At 45.5% G+C, this 26,655-nt stretch overlaps 1 protein-coding gene across 11 annotated transcripts in view; it reads right to left on the minus strand.

The window, feature by feature from the left end:
- Positions 1-26,655, minus strand: part of CELF4 (CUGBP Elav-like family member 4) — a 721,304-nt gene that overhangs the window by 58,564 nt on the left and 636,085 nt on the right. For 10 of the 11 annotated variants that reach the window (XM_040580543.1, XM_040580547.1, XM_040580545.1 and 7 more), the window contains exons 6-8: positions 25,531-25,674; positions 13,719-13,866; positions 8,023-8,172 (exon numbers count right to left, since the gene is read on the minus strand). In XM_040580543.1, coding sequence (XP_040436477.1) covers positions 8,023-8,172; positions 13,719-13,866; positions 25,531-25,674 — 442 coding nt within the window. The remainder of the gene's footprint in view (positions 1-8,022; positions 8,173-13,718; positions 13,867-25,530; positions 25,675-26,655) is intronic. The other variant, XM_040580542.1, reaches the window with a different exon arrangement.

Below are 26,655 nucleotides of genomic sequence, written 5' to 3' on the forward strand. Positions count from 1 at the left end.
AGCTACCGTGTCTGGCCAAGATGAGCTGTTATATGGGTGCCCCAGGTGAAAATGGTTGTAGGGCATAGAGGGCTGGAGTCTGCTGTGATGGTCAGGGGAGTAAATCAGGAGGATCTGCACCGAAGCCACGGGGGTGGTGAGGAAACAGGACGATGGTTGCTGCCTGAGCCTCCCAAAAGCGGGGTATGGGACAGTGTCCCTGTTCCAGCTCCGGGTATGAGAAAGCCAAGGAAATCTGCTCTTTGAAATCAGAGGGTCCCAGTGCTTCTGAGAGACAAAAGCAGTGTCTGGCACAAATCCCTAAGACACCCTGGGATTTCACTTCGGTGGAAGGATTCAGCAAACCTTACACCTGTATGATATCCTCGTCGCTCCCTGCATCTGATTGCTTATGCGTTTCCTGATAAACATGCTTTATTCCATCTCTTTCACTCTGTTTTGCAGTGCTGTTCCCTGCATGGGTTTGCAGAAGCATGTTATCAACTGGATGCACAGCTTTCTGCTCTGCCTCATTTATTCATTCTTCTCACTGTCCTGGAGGTATTTTGCACCTCTCTCAGGAGCTGCAGCTTGGTCACTATCACCTCCGGGGCAGCGGATGGGGGAGGAGGGCAATGAAAGGGAGGCAGTGCTGTTCAGTCAAGGGGAGGTGGGGGATGGGGTAGTGCAGATAAAATAGTGATAGCAAACAAAAAATCTATGCGAAGACAAGGATTTAAATAAATAAATAAATGAGTGGGAGGGCTCTATTCACCTTCTCCTTAAATCCAATTTAAATCACTCTCTACAGCCCTAATCTATATCCATAATTATATCATTTTGTACAACAAGCTTGCGAGAGGTCTTAAGAAATTTATGTAGATTAAAATTCATGGGTGCCATAGTACAGATTCCATATTATTAAGATTGATTAAGACAGCTGATGCTGTGATTAAAGAAGCCAGCATTTACTGTTGTAATTAATTAGGTATTCAGACACAACAATAACTGCAATAACAGAAAGAATGTGCTGATCTGGCAGAAAACAAAGACTGATCCTGCGTTTTATAGTCTCATTTTTGCCATTTAGGGGCTGGACACTGCTCAGTCAAAGACATATTGTCCCGCTATCTCTTCCCCTACACATCAAAGGAGCCAAGAAATCCAGGGCATTTGTGCCCTCTGCTCCATCCTGTTAGTTGGAAAAGCCCTTTTGGTAGCATCTCCAGGTATTGTAGATGCTTGTTTGGAACAATATATGGGTCTACTATAAAATTAACGTACTTCATCCCTGGAATTCAGGATCGTCATTATTATTTTCTTAATAGTCCCACCTCCAAGCCCCATCCCTAGTCAGGCCCCTGCTGCAGTCGGTGCTGTGCAAAAACATGATAGGATTAATGTCTGGCAATGAAGATCTTCCAGCGGACAAAGCAAGAAAGACACAGAAGACTCAGAAACATGGACAGGTGGAGGTGGCTGGCCAAGGTGACAAACTAGTTCAACATCAGAGTCAGGACCAGACTTCCCTCCTTTTGCCTAAGGCCATAAACGTGTAAGTCAGGGTCAGGTTTTAAAAGCTATTAAGGTGCTCTAACTCCGTATTTTTGGGGAGCTTAGTTTAAGTCACCTTTAAAAATAAAGCTCAGGGTCTTAACTCAGGTGCCTCTGAAAACATCAGCTCAGAGCCTGATTTGTATTTACAACTTCTTCCAGATCAGAGGAGAAAATACTTTGGCTCTGGAAAGGCTCCCACAGCTGCCTTAAAAAACCTCATTCATTATGGCTGCAGCATGATCACTGGAAGTACATGGCATCATTAAAGTAGCTTAGAGTACAATTGAAGATGGCAACTTGTTATTATATTTTTAATGAGTGCATTCCTTCACTTATTTATTTTACCAGTAAAGCGTGGTTTATGGCATGTGGCAGATTGTTACAAATGGGTCAAATTAATGCTTCCTAGTCATAATGATGTTTCAGGTGCACACTGTTGCAGTTTTGGAACTGCTGATACAAAATATGAGCAGGAAAGCTCTCGCCTGGAGATTTAGGGTGGACAAACACAACACAGCCAAAGATTTCCCATAGTAAGTAACTTAGCCTCAGGGTCGCTGAGCCAGGTACATTTCTAGGGCACGGTGTACATCTGCATCAAACTCTGTGGGGCTTGTTTTTTGTCCTTGACTTTCTACAGGTGCAGGCAGGTCAAGGTCACTCTTTTTCACACAGGAGGTCACACAAGATTCACCTCCCCTCTAAACTCTTATCGTCTGACATCTTTCAGGACTGAAATGTCAGGATGGGCGCTGGGCAGGGGAAGCTGGTTCCCTTCTCTGCCTGCGCAAGGGAAGCCCTGATCTTGCCCAGTGCCACCAGATGGCGTTTGTCGTGATCAGGACTGGTCCTGGACTGACTGGTCCAGAGCAGCAGTCTGCCCATCAGCAGCACTGCTACCTAATTGACAAGCTAATAGATAAGGCTGTCATATTAGCACACCGGCAACTCTTCCCCTACGAAATTAGCCTGGGTAATGATAATAATTACAGATGGAGTTTGAATCCTATCTCTGCTGGCAATGGGTGAAATTGGTTACTGCCTGGTAGCTCTTTGTTGAGCCAAGGAAAACGAATTGATGGTCTCACTTCAGTTCCTAAGACATGAGTTTCTACAGCACAGGAATTCACCCATGGGGGACATCTTTACTGCCAGTCTCAGCAGGGGCTTGGAAACATGTGGGCATAGAAGCTTGGCTGTCCATTCGTACTGAGAACTAGTTCTCACTGGAGAGGGCTGGACCCCAAACAGGGTGTGAAGTGGAGCTTGCTGTCTTGCTAGCCCAGACCCACAGTGCAACGAAAGGGGCATGGGGGAACCTCTTCTGTGTCTGCAGAGAGGAGAGAGAGCTAGCTCTGGTGGTGGTGGGTGGTCAGAAACAGAACCACCATGTGCCCAAGAACAGTAAAAGAAATTACATGTTTTTAAAGCAACAGAGGGAACTTTCCTTTTGTTTTCCTCAGCAATTTAAGCCCAGACAAAATGCACTGAAGAACTCAGCATCCTGAAAACATCCCACATCTGAGGCTCCACAAAGCTGCTGTACCACTGGACCCATCTTTGGCTCTGGTCAAGCTGGACATCCCTTGGTCCAGGAGGAATATTTTTGTTTGGGAGCCGTTGGACACTATGGGGTGTATTTCTGCTTCTTTCTGGGCATATCACTGGGCTGAAGACCATAGAGCAGCCCTCGCTGTTTTCTGGTCTGTGCCTCCTTCCAGGTCCTTCATTTCACTGATCCTTTGACAGTCAATTCCTTCTTTGTCTTGTTTACTGCCCTTTGGTGTCTCCATTTTCTCATCTCTCCCTCCCCTTCTTTTCCCAAGGAAGTTTTATTTTTGGAGCAAGCATTTTGTCCAGTCCCTCACAATGCAATCCAGTAGGGCAGGACCTGTTACCAGACAGCAGAGTGCTGAGGGTGTGAGATGCAGCAGAAACCAGTGCAGATGGTCTCCACTGTTATTGTACATCACACACTGTTACAAGAGAAGCACTGGCCTCTGGGTGGCTAAGAAGCTTTGGCAGAAGAGCTCAATCTCTGTTACTGCGGCTAATGTGGAAATGGCAAATGCTCTTGCACTGCTGCAAAGTGACTCACAAGATCATGGCACAACAGATTATGCTCTTTGTCCCCACTATAAGTTGTGACACATTGCCACATTCAGTAGTTCTGCAAGCTGAAAGACTAAAGGGCAGGCATTAATACACAAAAAGGTCAGATCTCCAAAGGGGCTTAGACTAGTGGAAGAGGAAATATTTACTCGCTTGTTATTCTGTCCATGCCAGAAAGTGCACTGTGAGCCAATATGTACTGGCTGAGCTTGCAGAAGGTGAGAGCATGGCTTGCAAAGAGTATGCCTACAAGGAATGGTTTACTAGTGCTACTGCATGGATCCATAGCCTCACCAGAGCCACATAAAAAGCTGATTCCTGTGGGGACTGGGGCTGTGACCAGAGACCTGGTGAGCAGGGACATTTGACCTACCCTCACCTTTGCCCCAAGGCCATGGATGGTTCAGCTACCTGACTCAAATGATACCCTGTGCGTCCTTGCTCTAGATAAAGGAATCTTAAAAAAAGAACACAGGGGAAGACAGAAAAAAAAGAGTGAAACTACACAGTAAATACAATTACATGATCTGCACCTGTTTTTATAGTGCAAAGACTGGAGTTCTGGAGTCCTTTAGGTGCAGCATCAAAAATGTTATAGTACACACAAAGGTGGACATGTAGACAAACTGCACAATTAAAGGGATTTATTTGGGTCTGAATGATATGGTTGTCATGCCTCTACAGATTTTGATTGTCCTGATTTTCTATTTTCAGGCAACAAAGAGTATTCTGCTACAGGATATAATGGTGTGATCCCACATTTCAGTTTTTTTGTGGAATATGAAAGAGTATCTGAGAGCAAAATTCAGGCTTTAAACAATATATGGCAAGTCATAATCATAGCAAGACTATGGTTATGTACATAATACTGCGGCACTCTTGGCCACTTTCAAATGAGAGATATACCATAAAAGAAAGTTGTTTGGAAGATGCTGACTTTGGATGGAGACTGGCATGTTCTTTTCTTCTCTATAATGGTAGTGCAATTTCATGCTCAGTTTTAATATTTTATTTCTACCCTCGCATTTAGAAACACAGACATGCAGAATCACAGGGCAATGCCAACAACAAATGCTACAGAGGAAAGTACAAAAAATCCCATAATGAACAATGATGGAACAAGCTGCCCAGTGATGAAAATTTCCTTCTAACCAGAAGCAATTAGTGGCTGGCTTATATCATAAAGCATGAAGGTTTGTGTCCTTTCCGCATTTTTATCTAGTCTAATATGGCTGTGGATGTTCTCATTACCCATATAAATGTCTATTTTTTTTTTTTTTTTCATGCTGCTAAGCTCCAGGCCTCAATAAAACCTGTGGCAAGGAGTAAAGTTTTTGGGAGTAAAGAAATGGTCATGAGAAAGAAGAGAATAAGACGGAGCAAATACCTGATGTAAGCTACACCAAAGAGCTACAAAGGGGCTTGCTTTCAGGGTTTCATTGCTACTGGGGACAAGCAGAGGTAAAATGAGAGGTGAGGGTTTGGCCTGCCACTGTTCCCTTTACACCTCTGCTATAACTTAAGATGCCACTAAGTTATGGGGGAGCTGAGCACTGAGAGAGACCAATATATTGCTGAAGAGACACTGAGATAAATCCAAACTTTACACAAAGCAGACTATTTGGATGTCAGCTTTACCAGCAGAAAGGAGCCTCTGCCTGCAGCAAAGTGGAGCAAGGATGACTATCAGCTTTCAGTGCGTGAGGCTGTTGGTGTTTGTGCGGGGACTTACTGTGAATTGTTGGCTGAGCCAGTCTTTCCAAAACTCAGAGGGAATCAGATCAAGGCCATTTACTTTTATGTAATTGTGGATGAAATCCCTAACTGAAAGTTTTCTTTAATTATGGGGGTAGTTGGAAATGTTAACAAAAGCTCAAGTCATTAAGATCCGTCTAGAAAAATCATCTTTTCTCTGATACTTGCAGACATGGATCATGGAAGATTAGCTAAGAGGAGATAGATAAACCAGAAAAAAAAATATAAAAATTTGTAGAGGAATTGTAGAGGAATGAAGGCCGGTTAATTAACATTGATAATATACAGCTGTGGGCTGGCTTCAGGGGCGGTGGGTTGGCTGACGTGGATAATGTGCAGCTGTGGCTGGTTCCTGCTAAGTAGTTAAATAGCTCTGAGGAATGTATGAAGAGGAGCTCCAGCTAAAGAGAGACCTGGAAGGAGTAGAGACAAGGAGAGGCCCCAGGAGAAACAGGGAGCCCAGATGAGTAGAGGCTGGCTGGAAGAGGAGCCCAGAGAAGAAAGAATCTGGATGCAGCAGAGCCAAGAAGCAGGGCTGACTGGCTTGAAGGGGATGAAGAAAGAGCAGGGACAGTAGATGAACTGTTGAAACCTTGTGGGGGATTGGTGGCTGTGCTGGGGCGAGGTGTGGGAATTACTTGCTGGAGTTAACCTGGTGTGGGGTGGTAAAAGGCTTGTTGCAGCTGGCCAGTTTGGATAGTGCTGCAACAATTGGTGCCCTGTGTGAGGCTTGAACTCATGAGACTGAGTGTAATGAGCGGCCACAGCAGTAATGGCTGTGCTGGGGGACATTTGCAGTTCTGAGTGGTGACAGTGGTGCCCAACGTAGCAGAGACAGGAGGGAATAGCCTGCAATCTGGATCCTCAGGTTCTCCCCACCTATCTCAACGTGATCCAGATCGTAGGCTATCCCCACCTGTCTCTGCTACGTTGGGCCCTGCCACCACTGCTCAGAACTTCAAATGTTCCCCGGCACAGCCATCACTGTTGTTGCCACTGACATAGAAGTGGGTGATGCAACAGAGAGGTGATAGACTGGCAAACAGGAAAATACTTAAACAGAATAGTTGAACAGATGGCTGTATTTGTATGACCTTAAAGAGAGGGTGCGTTCTTGGTACTGTGGTTGAGCTCAATGAGTATACTAAGGGCTCCCTGCAATCTCCTGATGCCACTGTAAGTCTCCAAGAGCTCCACATACCTCTAAGCTGCTACAAACATGTAAATACATGCCTAGCTCTTGGCATGGTAAGCCCCTTGATTTCGATTCTTAAAGTAGAACTCATTGCTAAATGTTTACAAAGTGTGTGTTGATTAATTTTCAATACTCTCTGTATTTCTGGGCTTTCCTTTGCTGCATTCACAGGGTGCCTTTTTCAGTGACATTGTCTGAACTGTAACTAGGTAAGGCTTTTGTACTTCTACATTATGTAATATTTTTCCTTGTAGCTCATCAAGTCCCCTGTGATGTTGAATCTTCTGAGTTTTTGGGACTGGTTGAGATAAATTTTTTTTCTTAGGCGTTTTGTGGTCTTTCTGGCTGAAGCATCTGACTTGGTGTTTGATTTCCTAACAGACTGGATCAATGAATGTGTGCCCCAGGGTAAAATACTCCTTTGCCAGCTGGTGGCTAGGATCAGTTAGTAATGTTTACTTAGATTTCTATTGTTATGATTAGTATGTGTACAGAAATGGTAAGAAAAGTCTTCCTGGCAGAAGTATAGCTTGGAGGGGAGGGCTATCTGAACTCTTGAGAATGCTGAAAGAATGTAGGTGCATATTAAGGGCTCGAGCTCCTGAGTTCTCAGTGATTACAGCCTCAGAGTGTCCATATATTTGTAAGTACAGGTATAGAGTCAGGTGTGTATACTTCAACCTCCCTCATCCACCCCTGACTGCCAGGGCTTGCAAAATCATTCCTTCAGTGCTGGCATCTTTTGAGCTAGTCATGGTCTGAATCCCAGGAGTAGTTCTCTGGTGGTGTGCTACAAAAGTGAAGCTGATCCTGTTCTGTGGCTATATTAAAGGAGATTCAGTCTCCAGGGCTGCTGAGGCAACAGGATTTGGATGCATTGAGCATTTTGGAGACCAACACCCACTGCCTGCACACATGGTCTGAGGCATGGAGCAGTTCGAGGCTGCTTCATGGAGACATGTGGACCCTCTGGACTTGTGCTCCCAGAGCCATCTGGCTGCAAGAGATACCAAAGTGGATGCTAGGAGATGCAAACAGGCTTAGCACAGCTCCTTGAAGGCTAGCCAGGAGCCAGACCCCTGGGAGTGCCACTAGGACATCTGCCAGCATGAACTAGTTAGGCCTCGGACCAAGTTTTAGCTAAAGCAAAACATGCTGGGTGTCCTGATTGCATTCACCAAACAAGTCATTCAGCAGAGAAATTCTTCACCTCTGACACGCCCTTGATGTCTGCCATCCAGGTGTAAGTGTGTGTATAACCACTGTAGCTGGGTAAGCCCTAACTACACCGATGCCAGAGTGAGCCCTGGTGGCATGGGGTATAATCCTGCTGAGGACACTCACGCTAGGCAAAACCTGTGGGTATGGACAATCTCCCTAAGACTGAAGGAGCAGGTTGTGGGCACAACATTGGTCTTGCTTACCTGGGTAAGGGTGGATGCCATTAGCAAACACGGCTTCTGTGGCAGGCTGCCCGTTAGCCTGCGGCGGGAGGCCAGTGAAACCATTCACCCCAATGGGAGATGGGATGCTAGGCACAGCTGGTGCAGTTATGCCAGGAGGCGTGCTTCCACCTGCAAGTGGGGAAGACACAAAATCAGAGCCGGTGAGTACTGGAAGCAATAACTACACAGAGAAAACTGTTGAAACTACAGCTGTGACCACCACACAGAAACCTTCTGATAATCCAGAAAAATGAATAATCTCCCAAGCTGTTGTGCAAAGACTTCTTGCCATTGCTCCTCTCTTTGGAAAGCACTTAAAGGCTTGAGAAACTTTTTTCAAAAGAGTGAAGCTTTTGCTTGGTGATCATAGTCTCTAGACTAGATCCACCAAACTAGCATCAAACAACAGAAAACTAGAGGAATACCAGCCTTCCTCCTAAGCTTTCTCCCAGGGCTATTACCTGTTTAAATTGAGAAAGGAGGAAAAAAAAAACCAAACCCCAAACCAAAAACTACATAGATGAAGGGCTTAGGGACATGGTTTCGTGGCGGGCATGGCAGTTCTATGTTATGGTTGGGCTTGATGATCACAAAGGTCTTCTCAAACCTAAATGATTCTATGATTCTTTCCTAGAAAGCATCTAACACCAGAAGTAAATTCCGAGCCCCACCTTCCTACAGCATTTCTTCTCAGTTTCTCTATGGACGTGTCACCTTCATGGGCATACTGATTTCCAGGACTACTCTGTCTGTACTCTCTCATGAAGACATGTTTCATGTATATTTAATGTACAAACTCATTCTGAACTTTCTTAGCACCAGGGATCCTTGAAAGGTTTGGCAGGTTGATTGGTACCCTAAAGGCAGCCAGTGATACTGGGGTTTTGGGTGTCACTCTTTGGCCCACAGAGAAATCCCATTCAGCAGGGACAAATTTTAGGCTACATCTCTCTTTCATAGAATCGTATTCCTCCCCTTCCTCCCGGATGCATCATGTGGGGGACTGTAATGCTGCAATCTGAGAAGAACAATTTACTCTTTATGTTTTGGGTGGGATCCTGTCACTCACTGACAGAGAATTCTTAAATTTATGAGGGGAGAATTAAATCCCTCTGCTAAAGCATTGTCTGTTCCTGAGTGTGTTTAAAATGACTGGGCTTTCTGTGCTTCTTCTAATATATTCAGGATGTTTTGGTGGACCAAAAAAGAGTTTTCAATGAGTATAAATTTATATTTTTCCCTTGCTAGCTGTGAGTGGAAAGTTAAACTATCTCATCTTCAGCAATATCTTTCTGTGTCAGGGTATACTACTGATTGAAAGCACCATTTTTGCAGTAACCCTTTTTTCAAACCAATTACAGGAACTTCCTTCACCATAGCAGAATTCTATGATAGGTTAGTCCAATAACAGACTTTAATGACTGCTTAAATCTGTGTTGGTTCTTTAAGAAAGCCAATACTGGTGCATGAGGTGTTTTAATATGTTCTGATTCCAGTAGCCACCAAAACCAGACAATATTTCAGCTCTTTTCTTATACCCTGAACAGACAAGCTGCTGCATCCCCTTTTCTTATTTAAATTGTGTTGGCCTTTAAAAATGTCCTCTGTGGAGGTACAGAGAGCCAGCAGTGGCAACTGTAGTCCAAAGGCAATGCTCTTAGCATATGCCATCACCTTGCAAATCACAAAGGCTACTTAAAATTTCAGTTGCTTTTCTGGATCTCTCGTTTATTTGCATAGACTGTGTAAGTAATTTTTTCTAAAATTACAGCAAGGGATTTGTGCTTCCTATTTTGTGCATGTTGAAGGAGGTTTAGGCATATTCATTGCAATTCTTTAATTTTCTTCTTATAAAGAATCCCCCTGGAGAGGTCAGATCTGTAGCTGGAGTAAAACTGGCATAATGCCACCGCAGAGAGCAAATGGTGGTGGTGCATGCCAGTTGTGGATTTCATCCCTGGTTTGAGATCTCTTGCTGCAGCTACACCATCTGCAGATTTACAATGTAGAGGGAGGGAGAAGAGAAGGAAGGAAGCCTAAATGAAATTTCATTTCTAGCCCCTTAGTCAGACCCACTTTTCACCCAGACTATGCTAATGATGGGACAAATGTGAAAACTGAACCAGACTTTGAGATGTCAGTTTAATTGCCTCACAATTACGGACTGTGGGTGAGATAAAAACCTGACTCTTGATGCAGAACCATCAAACCGCCAGCAAACAGCATAAAGTTTTATGGTCTGAATTACCTACTGCCTCCATTGGAATGTCTACTGCACTCCATTGACCCCCGGCAAGCCAGGTGACTAGTATGAACTAGAAGTCTGACTTCTGTATGGTTAAAGCCAGATCAGATGGATCTCACAGTCTCTAGTCTGTTAAATTTGCCTGGAACCAAAACTTTGTAAGTTCCTAGCTCCTGTCGGAACTCGTGAGCCTGAATGAACTCATGGCCATGTCCCAAGGAACCCACTCTCCCAAAGGTGGGATGCGCAGGAAGCAGATGCACTGGGATGTCTGAAGATACCAGCACAGAGGCACAGTGCTCTGCTAATACCTCCAAAGCCTCTAGGACTCTGGGTTACCAGTGTCCTTTTTCTAGCACAATTTCTTTTGCTTAGGAAAGATCAAAATACTTTTTTTTTCAATATTCCAAACACTTTTTTTTTCTAATGCCTGTTTTTTAGTGAACTTTGAAATGTTTCATTTTCATTCCAAGTCAGAACAAAGATATACTTCAATGACTGGAAATCCTGCTATGAAGCAGAATGATCATTTTCCATTTGGCTTTCTGAATGTTAACAAAAGCCAGCAGGAGAATTCACATTAGGCTTCAGATATCTCCTGGCTACTCAGAAATCGCTTTTCATTTTGGAGGCTTGCTTGCTCAGATGCTATGTGAAACATTTTCTATGCATCTTATCAAAAGCTTTGTGAGTGTTGTAGTAACACAAGGAGTCATTTCAAAGTCTAAACATTTCACCCAAGGAATAATTGTCAATGGATGTTTCCACAAGCCATTACAAAGGTTTTTCATGAAGGAAGCTACCCATTTGAGGTAAATCTGCAATAATGCCAAAGTGTATAGGCTTCATGACTGAAAATATGTCATAAGGAGAGTGCAGACTCTGCCACCATGAAAGAGATCGAGGGGTCATCTAAACCAGCATCTTATTTTCAGTAATGACCAGTCATGGGTGTTCTGGGAAGCATGTAAAAAACATGAGCTTTCCTCCTCTGTATTTTGACAATGTTTGTCAGTCCCCAAAAGGCACCAGGCACACCAGAAGAGAAGATCTTATGCCGAAGACAGGCCGTGATATTTTTCATGTGCTGGAAATCATGGTAAGCACAGAATTTGGCTGTTGTATCAGTATTTACTTAGTTATGTCACAGAACTCACTCATTCTCAAGACTTATTTATATGCAAAAGACCTTGTGCTCTTTTGTGGTGAGACCATCACAAACCACTGCCTGGATTTAGCTTTCCAGGCCCTGAGAGCATTTGAATTCCAAGCAGACTTTGTTTGATGTTCTCTCTGCTCCCACCAACACAAAACAAATCTAGCTAATGCAAATATGATAATCTTTCCAGCAGTGGGTTTAAAGGGTGCACATATAATTAAGCCACTTTTCTATTTGGATTTGCAGTAGCTCCATAGACTTGTTTATACATTTACCGTTGTGTAAACATATATTTTGAAGTGTGTGGTATAAGGTTTTTGAGTCAAGCGCTTTTCCTTGGGTCTCCATAAGTTTATGTGGAGAGCTCTGTCTTTCTGTATCTCCCTTCTTTCCCCCTTATATTCTAATACAAGCAAAGGAAAAGTTAGGTATCTGATCCAGTAGCTGCTGACACTGTTCCCAGCTACAGATTGCAAAGAGATGCTTAGCTCTGTGTGCAAGAGGAGGTTTTCTTTGGCAGACAAGTTAGTTAAACTCAGTTCATTAGGAACAGCCCCCAAGCCTCCAATGTTGCTGTGCCTTATCTCCCTGCCATCCAGTGTTTGTCAGCCATGAGGCATCTTTCTTGGCTGCTTTGTCAGATGGCCCTTTCCTGCTCCAGGACTGGTACAGACCTCTTCTTTTCTGGTACTGAAGCTGCCCCTTTTCTCTCACTGCTCTGCGCTGCAGTCCCAGCTCCTGCTCTGCTCAGTGCTGCCAGCACCACAGCTTGCTCAGGCATAGCTCACTGCTCCCATGTCTCACCCCAAACCTTTGTCCAGCTGATCCCATCCAGACCAGCTTGATGCTTCATGGTTCACACAAGTGCACTGATATGCCACATCTTTCTGAACAAGTCCCATTCCCAGTGCCTCTCATAGGAACAACTCGCATCGCCCCAGGGACCCTTTTATCACAACCTGTCCCTTAGAAATGGTCCTCTGAAGATGTACCTTTGAGTCCTCTGCTCCCCTACCAGACTCAGTGGTATATTGCGAAGCTCTCCAGATTCTTACTTCTTTCCTTTTGTGGTTCAGCTCCACTTTCTCTGCTGCCCCACTTCCCTGCTGTTAGACCTCGCGCTACTCCATGGCTATCAGCCCTGCTGGTTCCTTGACCTGTTCCTGCACAAATGATTTCCTTGTGCTTTAAGCCCCAGGAAAGCCAGTCCTGTTTCTGTCTCAGGTTGACTCCCTGCCCACTGCAGCTCTAGCACGGGCTTGTTGTGACACCTAGACAGATCCTGGGAGCCCTTTCCCAACTACCTGCCTCTGCTCCAGCAGCCAGAAACCCTCTCACCAAACACTTCCTTTGCAAGTATCACCAGAGGTCTTCCCTGAGTACCCCCTGTCTTATTTCACAGCAGGGGAAAGGCTTATGTACCCCAAACACACAGCTCATCTTGTTAACGACATTGCATCTCACCACAGACCTTATTTTATTTGTCTTTAGACCAGCCTGGCTGTGACAGCACCAGCACTGACCCTTTGGACATCTATATGCACCACCAATAAACCAGTGTAGGTTACTGGGGGATGCTTTGTACCATTTAGAGCAGGGGTTCTCAAACTGTTTAAACAGGGGGCTGGCGTGGATGAAGTGGCAGGCAGTCATCTGCCGCTGCTTGGTTCCCCCCACCCCTGGTGGGGGGATCTGTAAATACCGGGGGCCGGATTGAGGACCCTGGGGGGCTGTATCTGGCCTGCGGGCCGTAGTTTGAGGACCCCTGGTTTAGAGGGTGCTCATAGCTAAAGGAAAAGGTAAGGCTGAGAGGGAAGGATCATGGCTGAAAGCCCTTTCCAGTGCCTTCCCTGCCAGCACCCTTCCTCCTCCCCAGCAATCCTGTTGTGTCCTGGCTCTGGTGAGTCTCAGCCCTCTTGGTCTCCTCCCTCATGAGTGGCACAGGGCACAGCTAGACCAACAGCCCGCTTCTAGCAAACTCTTTGACTTTGTCCTTATAACTATTTCATGATACAAAAGCAGACTTGCAGGTGGCCCCAGCCCTGGAAGAGGTAGCAAACAGCCTTTCTCCACCCCTTTCCACCACTCTCAGACCACAAAAGGATCTGGTCAGCTCCACTCTTCACTTCTGGTGGCCTTCACCAACAAGACCAACATTTCTTTCAAGACCCCCTGGGGGACAACCTGTCAGCTTCCATGTCCTGCCAGGTCTCCTCTGGGGTGTGTCAGACGTTTCTGGCCTTTGCCCTCTCCACCTCCCCAGCCCCTTACCTGAGGTTGGTGTCATGGGGGCGGCTGCCAGGCCATTCATGTTCAGAGCCGCCATCTGCTGCATCTGGGCTGCGGCAAAGGCTGCCATGGGGTTCAGGTAGCCACCCTGCGCCACCGACGCCATGATTGCGGCTTGCTGCTGCATCAGCTGGAACAAAGAGAGCAGGGAAAAAATATCATGCAGTCACTGGCAGGGCAGCCCGTGGCACTGGCACCAGGTTGGGGACCCGGTGTAGGTGCAAGGCATCCCTGTTTTGAGATGTCAGCTCACCATGCCTGTGGCACCTCCCAGCCTTGGCCCCCCTTCTTACTATAGGGGCCGGAGGCAAAGTACATCTTTGCATCTTAGGGTTTTTATGGTCCCCACCCCCACAATGTGTTCCTGACTGTGGAGGATTCCCATGAGTTGAACGCAACCCTCTGATTCCTTGGTACTTCCTTGATGATGAAAGGGAGAGAAAACACTATACAGTCCTGACCAGAGAGGTTTCATAGCTTACATTGCTTTTGCCAAAGCTTTGAGAAAGCACTGGAGGCCACCGATGGGAGACCAGTGTATGTGGAGCAGCAAGATGAGGAGATCCCTTCCCCAGAGCAGCAAGCTTAGCTAGTTCTCTGGGGTTAACCTGATTTGTTTCCATCTGTCAGTGACAAAAATATTTTTCTTATGCTGCTGGGAGGCAAAACCATTACCAAACCTTCCAACCAGATTACATAGCACCTATTTCCAACACAACCAAGCAGTGACTCCAGAGCTATATAACAGAAGGGAACTCCCCTATTTAAGCAGGATTAATACTGTGTAGTGGGAAAATCCCTTCCCTGTGGTTTTGATCTGGGATGACTTCCTTAATTGTTTATTTCGTGATCAAAATGCCACCTCTTACAAAAGGCAAATATAAGGAACCCAGTCTATATTTTCAGGAATTTAGGAGTAAAAGTTCTGGAGCATAAAGGTGGTGGTGAATGGTTATGCATGTTGGAAATGCTTCTTGTATTAAACCCAGACTTTGCTATCATTATCTTACACTCTGAACCTAACACAGTCAGTGCGGTTCATAGGTGCAGTATGGCTGCAGTGGGCTTTTGAAATGCTCCTGGCATGAAGAAGAAAACAGTTTGGAAGTAGCTGCCTCTTGTCTCCTTCCCTGAAGCTGTACAGAGAGCCAGATGAGTTAAGTCTGGTACCATATCCAACCCTCGCTAGTGACTGGTGGTGGATGTTTACAAAAAATATAGGGGAAAGAGGATGAGCAGAGAGAAAAATCTCACTGTTCATTCCCCAGCCTCTGCTAATGCATAACTTGATGATAATAGTGGAGAAAAAAACTGTTTTTCTGTAGTGGTTTTAGAAGTGACTCATGTCTTTGCTGTCTCCAGAATTGGAGTGCCTCTGTTTTGCTGCTCTCTGTGATAACGCTCTCTCTCCCATCAGGAAATCACCCTCTGATGCTGTTGTTTAAGCACATGGGACACGCTTCTCAGCATTAAACAGACCTCAAAAGTCATGGCAAGGAACAGACTGTTCCTTACTGTTCGCTTTAATATTGAAATATCAGCTAAATTAGCTCTTCATATACATACACACTAAAACAAATCCTTGAGTTCACTGCCCTCATTCAAATGCTGAAACTTTCCTTGTCACCGTCGGTCACAGTGGTCGGTTAAGAGACCAAAGCAAAGGATGCTCTGCCATTGACCTGCTGTATCACCGTGCGCAAATTGTCTAAACTTGCTTCCATTTCTTCAGTGATAAAATGGGACATGGGTTACCTGCCTCCCCACGTGGGAGTGCCTTCAGATCTACAGATGAAAATTTCTGTACCAGAGTTTAGTACAACTATTATTTTTTGAAGCCTAATGCAGATTGGTGGCAAGGTGGTGGCTTTCCCTTTGCTTATCAATTACCTTTTTTTATTATACCCTGCATAAGACACTTTCACATTTTAATTAGCGATATTCTGTCCTTTGTAATTACTGATGGAGTGATTAGGCAATCTTTTCTATTATAGCACAATGCTGATTTCCCTTTAAGAACTACATTTGTTTCTGAGCATCATTTGAGTTTATTCTCCAGAGGAAGCACTGAGCAGGTGATTTTAGTAAGTGTGTCAATGAAGTGAATGAGGAAGGGGGAATCCATCCATCTTTAACACTGGATTGACTCCAACACTGAGTGTGCTGACTCGTGTCTCATTTTCTGTGCTGGATATTTTCACCTGGGGAAAGCTGAGCATATAACTGGCTGGGTTGCAGAAATGATCACCAAGACCTGTGCTTATAGGATCTATTTAGAGCTGCTGATCAAAGGAGCATCTCATGAAATGGATGCAGTTGCAAGGTCTGGGGACAGTTCCAGTCTGGCCTTTGCTGACTTCTCTCCGTGTTTCTCCAAAGCTGACCAGAACTGCATGAACAAACCCACCTCAAAACATGGAGTAACATATAGCTGGTTGCATGTGTGCTGTGGTCAGCCTCGCTGGCAGGTAACAGCCTGGTATTTGTACCAGAGACCGTCTAGGGCAGTCAGGGGGCTCTGTTTCTGGCACTTTCCGTTGTCAGATGCCAAAAACTAAATACACATGACGTTTCATCTAAGCTGGTCACCTATTATGGTTGATATGATAACAGGCAAAGGAGTCTAGGCCAAGATCCACTGCTCCCTTCTGTACCTGAATGCCTCTGGGCAGATGAATTGCAGCTTCATTTCTCCCTGTTGACTGTATGCGGACCTCAGGTGATCAGTTCAGCTGCACATACCAACACAGTCAGATGAAATGATTCCCACCCTTTACCTGGCCCTCAGTGGATATTTTTGGACCTTGGGTCCCAGCCATTTAAAAGAAAAGTGTTAGTCCTTCTTTTGTTTGTATTTCACCTGTGCTGCAAGAGAAACAGGGCTCTATCTAAAAGATACTGCATTGCCAATGGTAGTACAAATGATTGCAGTCCTCCAAAGACAGTCCCCATTTTGCACTCAGCAGAGCTAGGCAATCACCTGTGACATTAGTTATGGCTTATTGTCCTGGTTCCAGCTGGGTTAGAGTTAGATTTCTTCTTAAGAGCTAGTACAGTGCTGTGTTTTGGCTCTGATGTGAGAACAATGTTGATAGCACACTGATGTTTGTGGTTGTTGCTGGGTAATTTTTATACTGAGTCAAGGACTTCTCAGTTTCTTGGGCCCTGGCAGCGAGAGGGCTGGAGGGGCACAGGGAACTGGGAGGGGACACAGCCAGGCCAGGTGACACAAACTAGGCAAAGAGGGATTCCATACCGTATGACATCATGCTGAGTATACAAACTGGGGGAAGAAGGAGGAAGGGGTGGACATCCAACATTATGCTGTTTGTCTTCTGAGTAACTGTTACGTGTGATGGAGCCCAGCTTTCCTGGGGATGGCCGAACACCTGCCTGCCCATGGAAAGTGGTGAATAAATTCCTTGTTTTGCTTTGCTTGCATGTGTGGCTTTCGCTTGACCTATTAAATTGTTCTTATCTCAACCCTGGAGTTCTACATTCCTTTCCAATTCTTCTCCCCACCCCTCTGGGTGAGGGGGAACAAGCAAGCGGCAGCAGCTTCGTGGTGCTTGGTTGCCAGCTGGGGTTACACCATGACACTTATGCAACTTCTTCTCCTGCTTCTGGATGTCTCTAAGCTGTTCAGAGTTAACTCCACAATGGTGGGTGCTCCTTTTGGTTTGCAAACCGGGTAACCTGAGTGTGTGGTTTCTTGTGTATTCAGAGGGCTTATAAATTTGCACTGGAAGATGCATGTTTTTAGAATATACCTTAGTTACATGCATGCTCCTTTTTGCAGTGTAATGCCATTTCTGCTTTTCTGTCACAGGCCTTCAGAAAGAAGGCGGCACTTCCTTTCTCCTTATGAGAACTAGATGGTCTTGTCTGCTGATCAGTGGTGAAGGTGCAAGGTCTGCATCTTAAATTCTGATGGATTTCAGTGAAACAGTCACTTTAAACTGGCCATACTCTGATGGAGACTGAATTAGGATCTTGAGGAGAAAAGAGGTTAAATTAAGCTTAGGATTAAAAAGCTAATGCAGTAAAAATAAGGCCCTAACCTGTGATTTGAGAAACTAGATCCAGTTGCTTCTGCTACAGCAGGCATTGTGCAGGGAGCGCTCACCCCGTTTCTGTTATGCTTGGTGCTCTGTGGATGCCCAAGATGCCCTGGAGAGCTGGAAACCCCCCTGACATGGTGAAATGAGCTGGTGCCCTGCACCTCAAGGACCAGAGGACATACACCTTGCTGCAGCCTTCAGAGCCAGGCCGTGGGGTAACCCAGTGTCTCCTCCAGAGATGGAAAAAGCATAGCATCCCATACCTGAACACAGCCACACACCTCAGCTCACTGGCTCTCCTTCCTTGGCTAACCATGTCCCAAATCCTTCTGGACATCTCAACCCTTGACAACACTCCTGACACCCTTCTGTGGCCATATTTGCTCTTCATGCCCTTCTGTCTCTGGTTGGAGTTGCTCGAGGGTAACAGTTAAGGGGGAAGAGGAGGGGGGTCTTTCCCAGCCCTGTGCCTGATGGTCACAGCCTGGCTGAGTGCAGCAGCATCACAGGAATGGGAGGATGGGAACTTGGTCACCTTGAGTGAACCTGACAGCATAGACCTACCTCCTTCCCTGCAGGACAGCTCCAGGGAAATTTACAAAAGGAGGGCAAGCCCTGTAAGGGTCACCGGTCTCCTTTATAAAACCTCTGCGGTATTCCCAATAAAAGTCACCCCACTCCTTCCCTGGCTCCCCCTGAAGACAAATGTTCCATCCACTCTCTTTTCACTTTGAAAGAAGCCCAGTGTATGGTCCCAGCTAATAAACCTGTAGAAAGTGAGGCAGTGACCCCACCAGGGGCAAATCAATAGCAGCAGGGCCCTTGGGTATTGTGTACTTTAAAATATGCCATTTGAAATGCAGATTTTCCCTGCATGGGCTGAAGCTGCAGATGAAGCCTAATCAGAAAGGCAGCAGCCTTATTATCTTGGACTGATCCAAGGGGACGGAGAGGAGCCTTCCCCTTCCTCAGCTGGAAGGACGTATTTCCTTTTGCTTCTTTTACTTCTTTGGCATGGCCTTTGCCTCAGCATTTAAAACTTTTCCCCATCCAATTTTAAAGACTTGTTCCCTCTTTCCTTCAATGTGGCCTTTACTATTGCTCAGATATTTATGTTCTGAGGAGACCAAGAGATGCTACCAAACTGGTTCATGTCCATGAAGAGCACCTCAACAGCTAAAAGCCTGCAGTCCTTATCCCAATGTTTGAGAACCAATGGGGCTGCTGGAGAGGCACTGGTAAGGCCAACTAAAGCATGGGAAGTGGTGGTAGTGATGGCTGGTCAACAGAGAGAGAGATAGGAGGCTTCATCTCACACATCTTTTTGATACCTCAAGTTGAGGTGGCTAAACTTCAGCCAGTTCTGTCATCAGTGGGTAGATGGGCAACTACACAGGCTTATCCATCCTATCCTAGCATGGAAAATGAAAGTAGCAGCAAAGGGTGAAGTTTTGCAGCACAGCTGCACTAAAGCAAGAGCTAGCTGATGCCCAGCTCCCTCTCCACAGCTTTGCACCAGGCCAGATGCACACCTGACACTGCCAAGCCCCAGCTCACGGACAGCACAAACACAGCGTTTACTGCCAGCTTTCCTCCCAGACATGGGGCTCTGTGTGGTCACGACCAGTCTACTGTCGTGGGGTGAGGACATGTGGCCAGAGGTGGGGCTAGACACCTGCCTCTGGGACAGCTGCCTCTGGCATCAGGTGGCTGTTAGCAGGGTCATGCGACTGTGCACAAGGAGAGGACATACTGTCCTTGTCTTACAGGAGGGACAGATGCATGCAGAGATGAAGGAGCTTTCTCAAGGCAAAAAAACTCCCGCTAGAAATAGGGCAAGGATGCTACAGCCTGCCTACCCCAACCGCCAAAAGAAAATACACGTGAAACTGGAGAAGGGGAAGAGGAGTGAGAAGAACTATTTCTGATATTCTCTTTTTGAAATAGCATGCTCATTGCCCTTGGAGAAAGCTTACTCTGAACAATCTGATGACCTTCTTATTTTTGTCAGTGTTATTTCCTACCCTTGCCTCAGAACCGCATGATGTTTTGTTTGACTTTTCACATTCTTCCTTCAGTAATAACAATAAAAGTAATAACAGCATCCCACGCTTCCCACCTCTAACAATCTATACAAACACTTAGCTAATTAATCCTCATGGTACCCCTGTGATAGAAAGAGGTAAGTAAAGTGATCCACCAAGCAATAAGAAGACACATATTTGGTAAAATCACAGAACTGACAAACTCACTTCTGTTTTATCTAACTGGCCATTGGGAAATAAGAGCAAAACTATCTCCCATGCCTTCAAACAAACAGAAGATATTCTGTAAAAAAAATCAGAATGGTTCTTCAGATATTTTTGATGTCTTCTGGAAATAAAATTTAAATTTAATTAAGATTTTGAAAAAAATAAACAAAAGTCAGCACTTGGATTCATGTGTCTTACTGTCTTTCGAAAGCCTGATACACAATAGTTTGAATTTCTAACTTTCTGAGAGCTCTGGAAAAACCCCAAAACCTAAAATAAAATAAATAAATATATATATATATATATAGAGAGACAGCCCAAATCTGAGTGTTCATTATTTCTGAAATACCAGGGAGCTGACCATTAGAAATATGGTATTAGCCCTGCTACAAAGTATTATGGCTTCAAAATAGGTTCCTCTTCTGGAATGGATCAGAACAAGTGATCTGCATAACAGGTAGTATTTACCAAATATACTGCCCCATTTTGGTCATTGAAGTGTAACAGCTGTCATATGAAGAAGACAGTCTATATTCAGTAATTTTTCCCTGATTTCATACAGTTAGCAGAATGTTTTAAAGTATCTTTCCAAAATAATTTCACAGTAAGAACTGAATAAATATTGGACGAAGAGATTCTTCCCTTCAGTACTACCTCAGATCATTTAGCAGGAATGTCCTTTCATCCCCACAGGAGCCCAGACAGGGAGGCAGAGGGGTGCACCCAGGCTTTTAAGGTCAGCATGGTAGTCACTGCTGCCCTAACTTCCCAAGGTGACCACTTATGATGATGACTGAGAGCTTTGCTATACTGGATGTTCCTAGATTTGTTGCAGTTATTGCCTGCAGTTTAGGAGCTGCAGCATTTGTACTTTTTGAGAGTGAGGAGAGCTGGGATTTACTAGCAGGAAAGGACTTGCTCCAGGCCAGAGAGCAAATGTTACCATTGCCTATGTTGCCTCTGTCCCCATCTGTCTGGTTTTCCTCACTACCTCTATGCCTGTCCCCTGCTGCAGGATGCAATCAGTCCCATGGCTGGAATTTGGCCAGGAGACTGTGGCTAGCACTGCCACCCCATTTTTTATGCAAACTTGATTTATGACTTTGATCTTATTTTAAATAATTTAAAAATTAAATAATTTATACAGTATCTGTCACTTTCCAAGGCTCCTTCCTTTGTTCTTGCTTTGCTTTTCTGCATTTTTCCATCTTCCCAACACTTTTCGATCTGTGCACCCTTTCTTTTCTGCATGGTGGGGCAGCGGTGACATGAGACAGCTGCTAACTACTTGGTACGTTCTTCACAGAAAGAAGACCTGCAGGAATTTTTGCCACTGTTGCTTATTTGGGCCAGGACTACAGTACCACTACCCATAGTCTGGTTTGATGGTTACTGCTCAGGATTTGGGGGCTGGCCACACACACACAGAGGCTTTAAGGTGTGCTGTGCTGCTCTGAGCTGCAGTGTGTGCCTGCAGGTTTGTGTCGACTGGCAGCAAATCAGAGGTGGTGGGTGCCACCTAGCATCAGTCTCCTCTTCGGGCTGAGTTCAGATCTGTATCTCAAGTTGGCCTTAACTGAAACTGCAGAAACAGCTATCAATACCCAGGTGATGTAAAGCCACCGTAACTTGACAACAAAGAGGGCTGGTGCCCTATACGTGTGTGAATTAAAATAAATAATTGGCCCATAAAAGAAGACATTAAATGAGTATGGGAAGACACTGCTGAAAAGAAAAAAAAATCACAAACCCCACCCCACCCCCCCACCCCGAAATAAATTAGTAAAGGGGCTCTGGGAGTTTTAGGAAGCCATGAAATCTGACTTGTCTTGAGCCGTTTCCAAAAGAGGGGAGGTGGGTCTGGTATGACTTTCTGTGTCACTGAAAAGGCATACAGAGTTAATGCCAAGCTTTGTCTGGCATGCTTGCAGGTGGCACATGAGGAGGGGAGGCAAAACCACACACAGACGAGAACTCCCTTTGCTTCCTGATCTTTTTTTACCTCTGGAGCTGAGGCCATATGGCTGCTGAACCCGAGGACTGGTTGTTCAGCCGATGTGAGGCCGTCATTGCTACCAAGGTTAAAGTTGTTTAAGCTGAGGTTGAGTGGCTTGGCAGCGGGCAGTGGCTGGGAGTGAACTGTGACATGGCCATTTGCTGACATGCAAAGGAGGTAACTTAAAGAGCTGAGGTGCAGAGCAGTCCTGGTGGCAACACTAATGACTATCAGTCAAACACTGATGAACTGAGACCCTTGCTGCCTCTCTTCAGTGGTGCTGCTGGATTTGCAAATCCACAGCTGCACCCTAATCCTTCAAACAGCTGTACCATGTAGGTTTCTGCTGCACTGGCCACCTTGATGCATGGAGACCTTTTTTCAGGAGTTAATCCAGTTCCCGTGATGCGCCTGATGCCTCTCTGGGGGAGATTCCACAAGAAACTACTGCCTAGGGGACTCAGCAACCTCCTCCATGGGGACAGACCATTAGAGATAATTGATTAACCAGCTCTCATGGGAATGTCTGGAAACTATTATACGGAGACATCAGACAAACTTGGACTGCAGTGGAATAGCTGAGAGGACGAGTTATGAGTACAAACCAGCACAGTGTCTCATGTTAGTCCTGGCCTTACTACTAAGCATGGAGGCAGTCCTTAAACTTGTGTTATCATCGTACCCCTGTGTGAAAACCCATGGGGAGACAGACAGGGTGTCTCTGGGGGAGAAGGGCAAATAAATAAATCTGATTATCAGCTTTATTCTTACATGGGGAAATGAGACTGAGGGTCAAATAATTCTCCCAAGGTCACACGAGTTGCCGGTGGCAGTGGCATCAGCTGTCATCACTGTCCTGCTCTTGATGTTTCACCTTCCCTCCTCTTGACTTGCCTTGGCTCTTCAACTTCAGTTCAGGCTGAATAAAACTGTCCCCCCTTCCCCTCTCCCCCTATCGATCCCTCCATCTCTTGCTGGCATTTGTGAGGTGCCAATCACCCTGATATCTAAGAGCCAGCAGTCCAAGGTGGATTAATTGGGACCGAGGGAACGTCACAGAGCCTTGGCACTCCCTTCCTTCCCTTTTGTGTGAGACTGTGAGATGAAGCAGATAGAAAGAGACAGAGATAGGGAGGCTGATTGAGAGACAGCATCTGAGCACGCTCCGGGTGTATAGGCACCACACAGAAATGTGATCCCATCATTTAGACAGCTCTCAAGTCCCCAGGGTAATTGGTGTCACCAGCTTGTCATATCCAATGGGTCAAGATCTAAAACTTATTCTTTCCCCCTTATTATCATATTTACCCTTTAAAAAAAAAAAAAAAAAAAAAAAGAGGATGGGTCCAATTCTGCTTTCACAGAAATCAATAGGAAAAATATTAATTGGTTTCAAGTGGAGTGGAGCACACCCAAGAATTGTTTTCACTCTTTCTTCAGTGATAAATCCTCATTCAAGCACCTACCCTCCTAACATCCTGCATTATTTGGTGATAAATAGATGGAAGGAACTTTTGTGGTGCAAAGATGCACACTGCATCCTCTTTTGTAATAGTATAAACCTAGGATGGCAATTAGATGTATAGATTAAAAATTATGTGAGAAGAGGTTTTGGACCAGAGCACCAGGACAGCGGTGTCTTTACCAGCTGCCTGATCAATGCCTGTAGTGTAACACCAGAGCCACATCTCCTGCCTGACCCCTTTAGATGTTTGTCCTGAGCTGTCCATAGGTTGCCTCCTGTTAATTCCTCTGGGACACGGAGGCACAGATGCTGCATCCCTCTGCCAGGCTGCTGGCCACTGACCTGAACTCAGCTGTGATTTACTGCTCTTCTACTCTTCCTGCAGCGTTCCCTGGCCAGGAAGGTTAAACACAGCCAAACTGGGGAGGGACAGCTCTACTGTCATGTGAGGAGGGGAGCAGGGGACAAAGGATGAAGCAAAGGTTCTCTTTAACTGGGAATAAGAATAGAGAGGGAAAAATAGAAGGAAAAATAAAACTTGCCTTGTAGGCAGAGAATAAAAATGTCCAGAACAGCACCAGAAGGGGCAGCTGGGAGGTGAGGGGGAAATTCTGTGGAGCTCTACAGCATGTCCTCGTGACTCTACATGGTTCATGCAAGGGGTAGGCTGGGTTATAACAGGTGTTCAGGGAGGCACAGGACATTCAGCAGAGGACAGAAATGTCAAGGCCCTCAAATTAAAAAAAAAAAAAAAAAAGATTATGGGGATGTGATGGGAAATCCAGGGTGCCTACATGTGAGAAAGAAATAGGCAGGCAAGAAAGAAGAGCCTTGCAGTCAGCGCACTGGATGAAGTACGGGTATGTTGGAGTATGATTCCTGAGTTGGCCCTGTATACCTAGGGCAAGGCATTTGGTTTCTCTCATTCAGAAGATGCTACTCTGGAAAATGGGATTAATAGTACTTCCCTCCTGTACACAAATCTAGCAGAGTACAAGAAGGCCACACTTTGCTACCAAAAGGATAAAGCACGTAGATGCACTGTCACTGTCTGCAAATCTGCTCCAGAGAAGGCAGACAAAGTCACCTGGCAGTATTGTGTCTGCCTGCTGCAGGGATCACCTGTACCTTCCTCTGAAATACCTGGCAGAGACCAAGTTACCTAAACTTGATCTTGTCTTGCAGGTCCCTTGTTAATTGCAGCCTAAGGAAAGGTAGTTATGCCAGAGGCATCCATTCCAGGGTTCTTCATCAAGAACCCAGCTCTCTGTATAGCCACATTTTCTCAGGGGCTCAGGGTCCAAGTCTGGTATGTAAGTAGGACAACTGAAGTTAAACAGTGCAACATTGCCTTAAATAGCTGGTGCGTTTTCCCAGTGTGCTTAAATCACATTGTTTTGGGAAACCAGGACTGTATGTGTGCATATGTCTGCTTGTCCATTTTAATATACTCTAGCATGCTTTCATGACTCTAAAAGCACTTATGTCAACAGCTGCCATTTATCCTGTGGTTACTCCAAAGGTACCCACAATGATGTGTGGTGCAGCAGAGCCATCTCCCCCTTTCAGCTGAGTCTGTGTGTCCTTGTAGCGGAGGAGGGCCAGAAAGGTGTTTGTACCCTCACAAACCTTCTTTGGCACTAGATGATGCTGACATGGGGCAGAGAAGCAGGATAAGATGAATTCAGGCCTATTTTATCCAAATCCTTAAAGGCTAGCTGTGATTGGATTTGACAGCAATGGTTTAGACCCTGTAGGAAGTGTCTTGCATGTGTGCACACACGATCACAGTGTGGTTACTGCTAGAATTGGCTATTGTACCTCTTCGACTTGCCTGGCAGATGCCCTTGTCTACCCTGGGTGGCGTGACTTAGTTTGCTCCCATGATGTAATCAGTTTAATGGAGAAATCACTGGTTCCTCCTTTGTTCAGCTGTTCCTCTGCTCACATGTGCTTTTGTGCACTTCTAGGTGCTATTCCCGTTGCCATGAACATGCATAGAGCCAGTGTCTATACTTACTGCCTGTGCATAGGCGCCATATGCTCCAAACTGGATGGCCATGGGGTTGAACATGCCCATTTGTCCTGCCATTTGCTGCATGCGTCTCATTGTACGCTCCTTGTCTGTATCTGCAAACTTCACCACCAGGCTTGAAGAGGCTCCCTGCATGACAGGAAACAAAAGGAGATACACACGGGAATTAGCCCAATACACACTGGCTCATGCAATCCATACATCCAACACAGATCTGTAACACGGGATCCAGTTGGTGCTGATTTTTTCCACGCAACCTCTCAGACCTTTTGAAATTATACCTTTGCAAGAGGCTGAGAGCATCAGGAAAGAACTAAAGGACCCTGGGGGTGAATGATTGAGGCCAGCAGCCTGGTTCTTAGTTTCCTCCAAAATTCAAACTTCCAGGCTCCCATTAATGCTCTTGCGGCAAAAGCTGTTGCTTTATTCTTTCAACATAAACAGAAAACCTTCAAAACCTTCTGGCCCAGCAGGCTGGCCTCATCAGAGGACAAAGATCTGGACTCAGTGCAGCAAAATGTTGGAGTTTTGCTGGATGAATGTGGTAGGATTTAACTGATTCTGGCAGAATGTGTTAGCTCTGCACGTGCCAGAACGCTTGAGCTGGATCACACTTTCACACTGCCATGTCTTGTAACCCCCAATTAGAAATCCGCGTCCAGTGAGAAATTTGTGCCCAGTCTTGGAGACAGGATTCAGTATGCTGAACAGAGTGTATGTCTCACCACAAAGCAGCATCTCGTCAGCACTGTTAAACTAGCGGAGCAAAAATCGTACCTGATGGACCTGGTTTTCCGCTCCATGAACAGTAGGAAGCAGAGGCTACCACAAAAGACCCCACATTTAAAGCTAAGCTTTTCCAGGAAAGCTTTAAAATGTTTGGGTTATGTCTCCTGTCAACACTGGTGCAGACCTACTGACGATCATTAGAGCTGGCTGCAGAAGTCTGTGAAAAATGTAGAGCTTTGGGGAATGAAAGAAATCCTTCTCCTCCCCAAAATGAGATGAGTGAAAGGTCATTAACTGCGATTCTTAAATTTCTGATATGAAACAGAGATGGGAAGAAATAGATCTGCTTAGGAAGGAAGACACTGATAATTTTTTTGTCTG

Source organism: Falco naumanni, chromosome Z, assembly GCF_017639655.2.
Source record: "Falco naumanni isolate bFalNau1 chromosome Z, bFalNau1.pat, whole genome shotgun sequence".
Lineage (NCBI taxonomy): Eukaryota > Metazoa > Chordata > Aves > Falconiformes > Falconidae > Falco > Falco naumanni.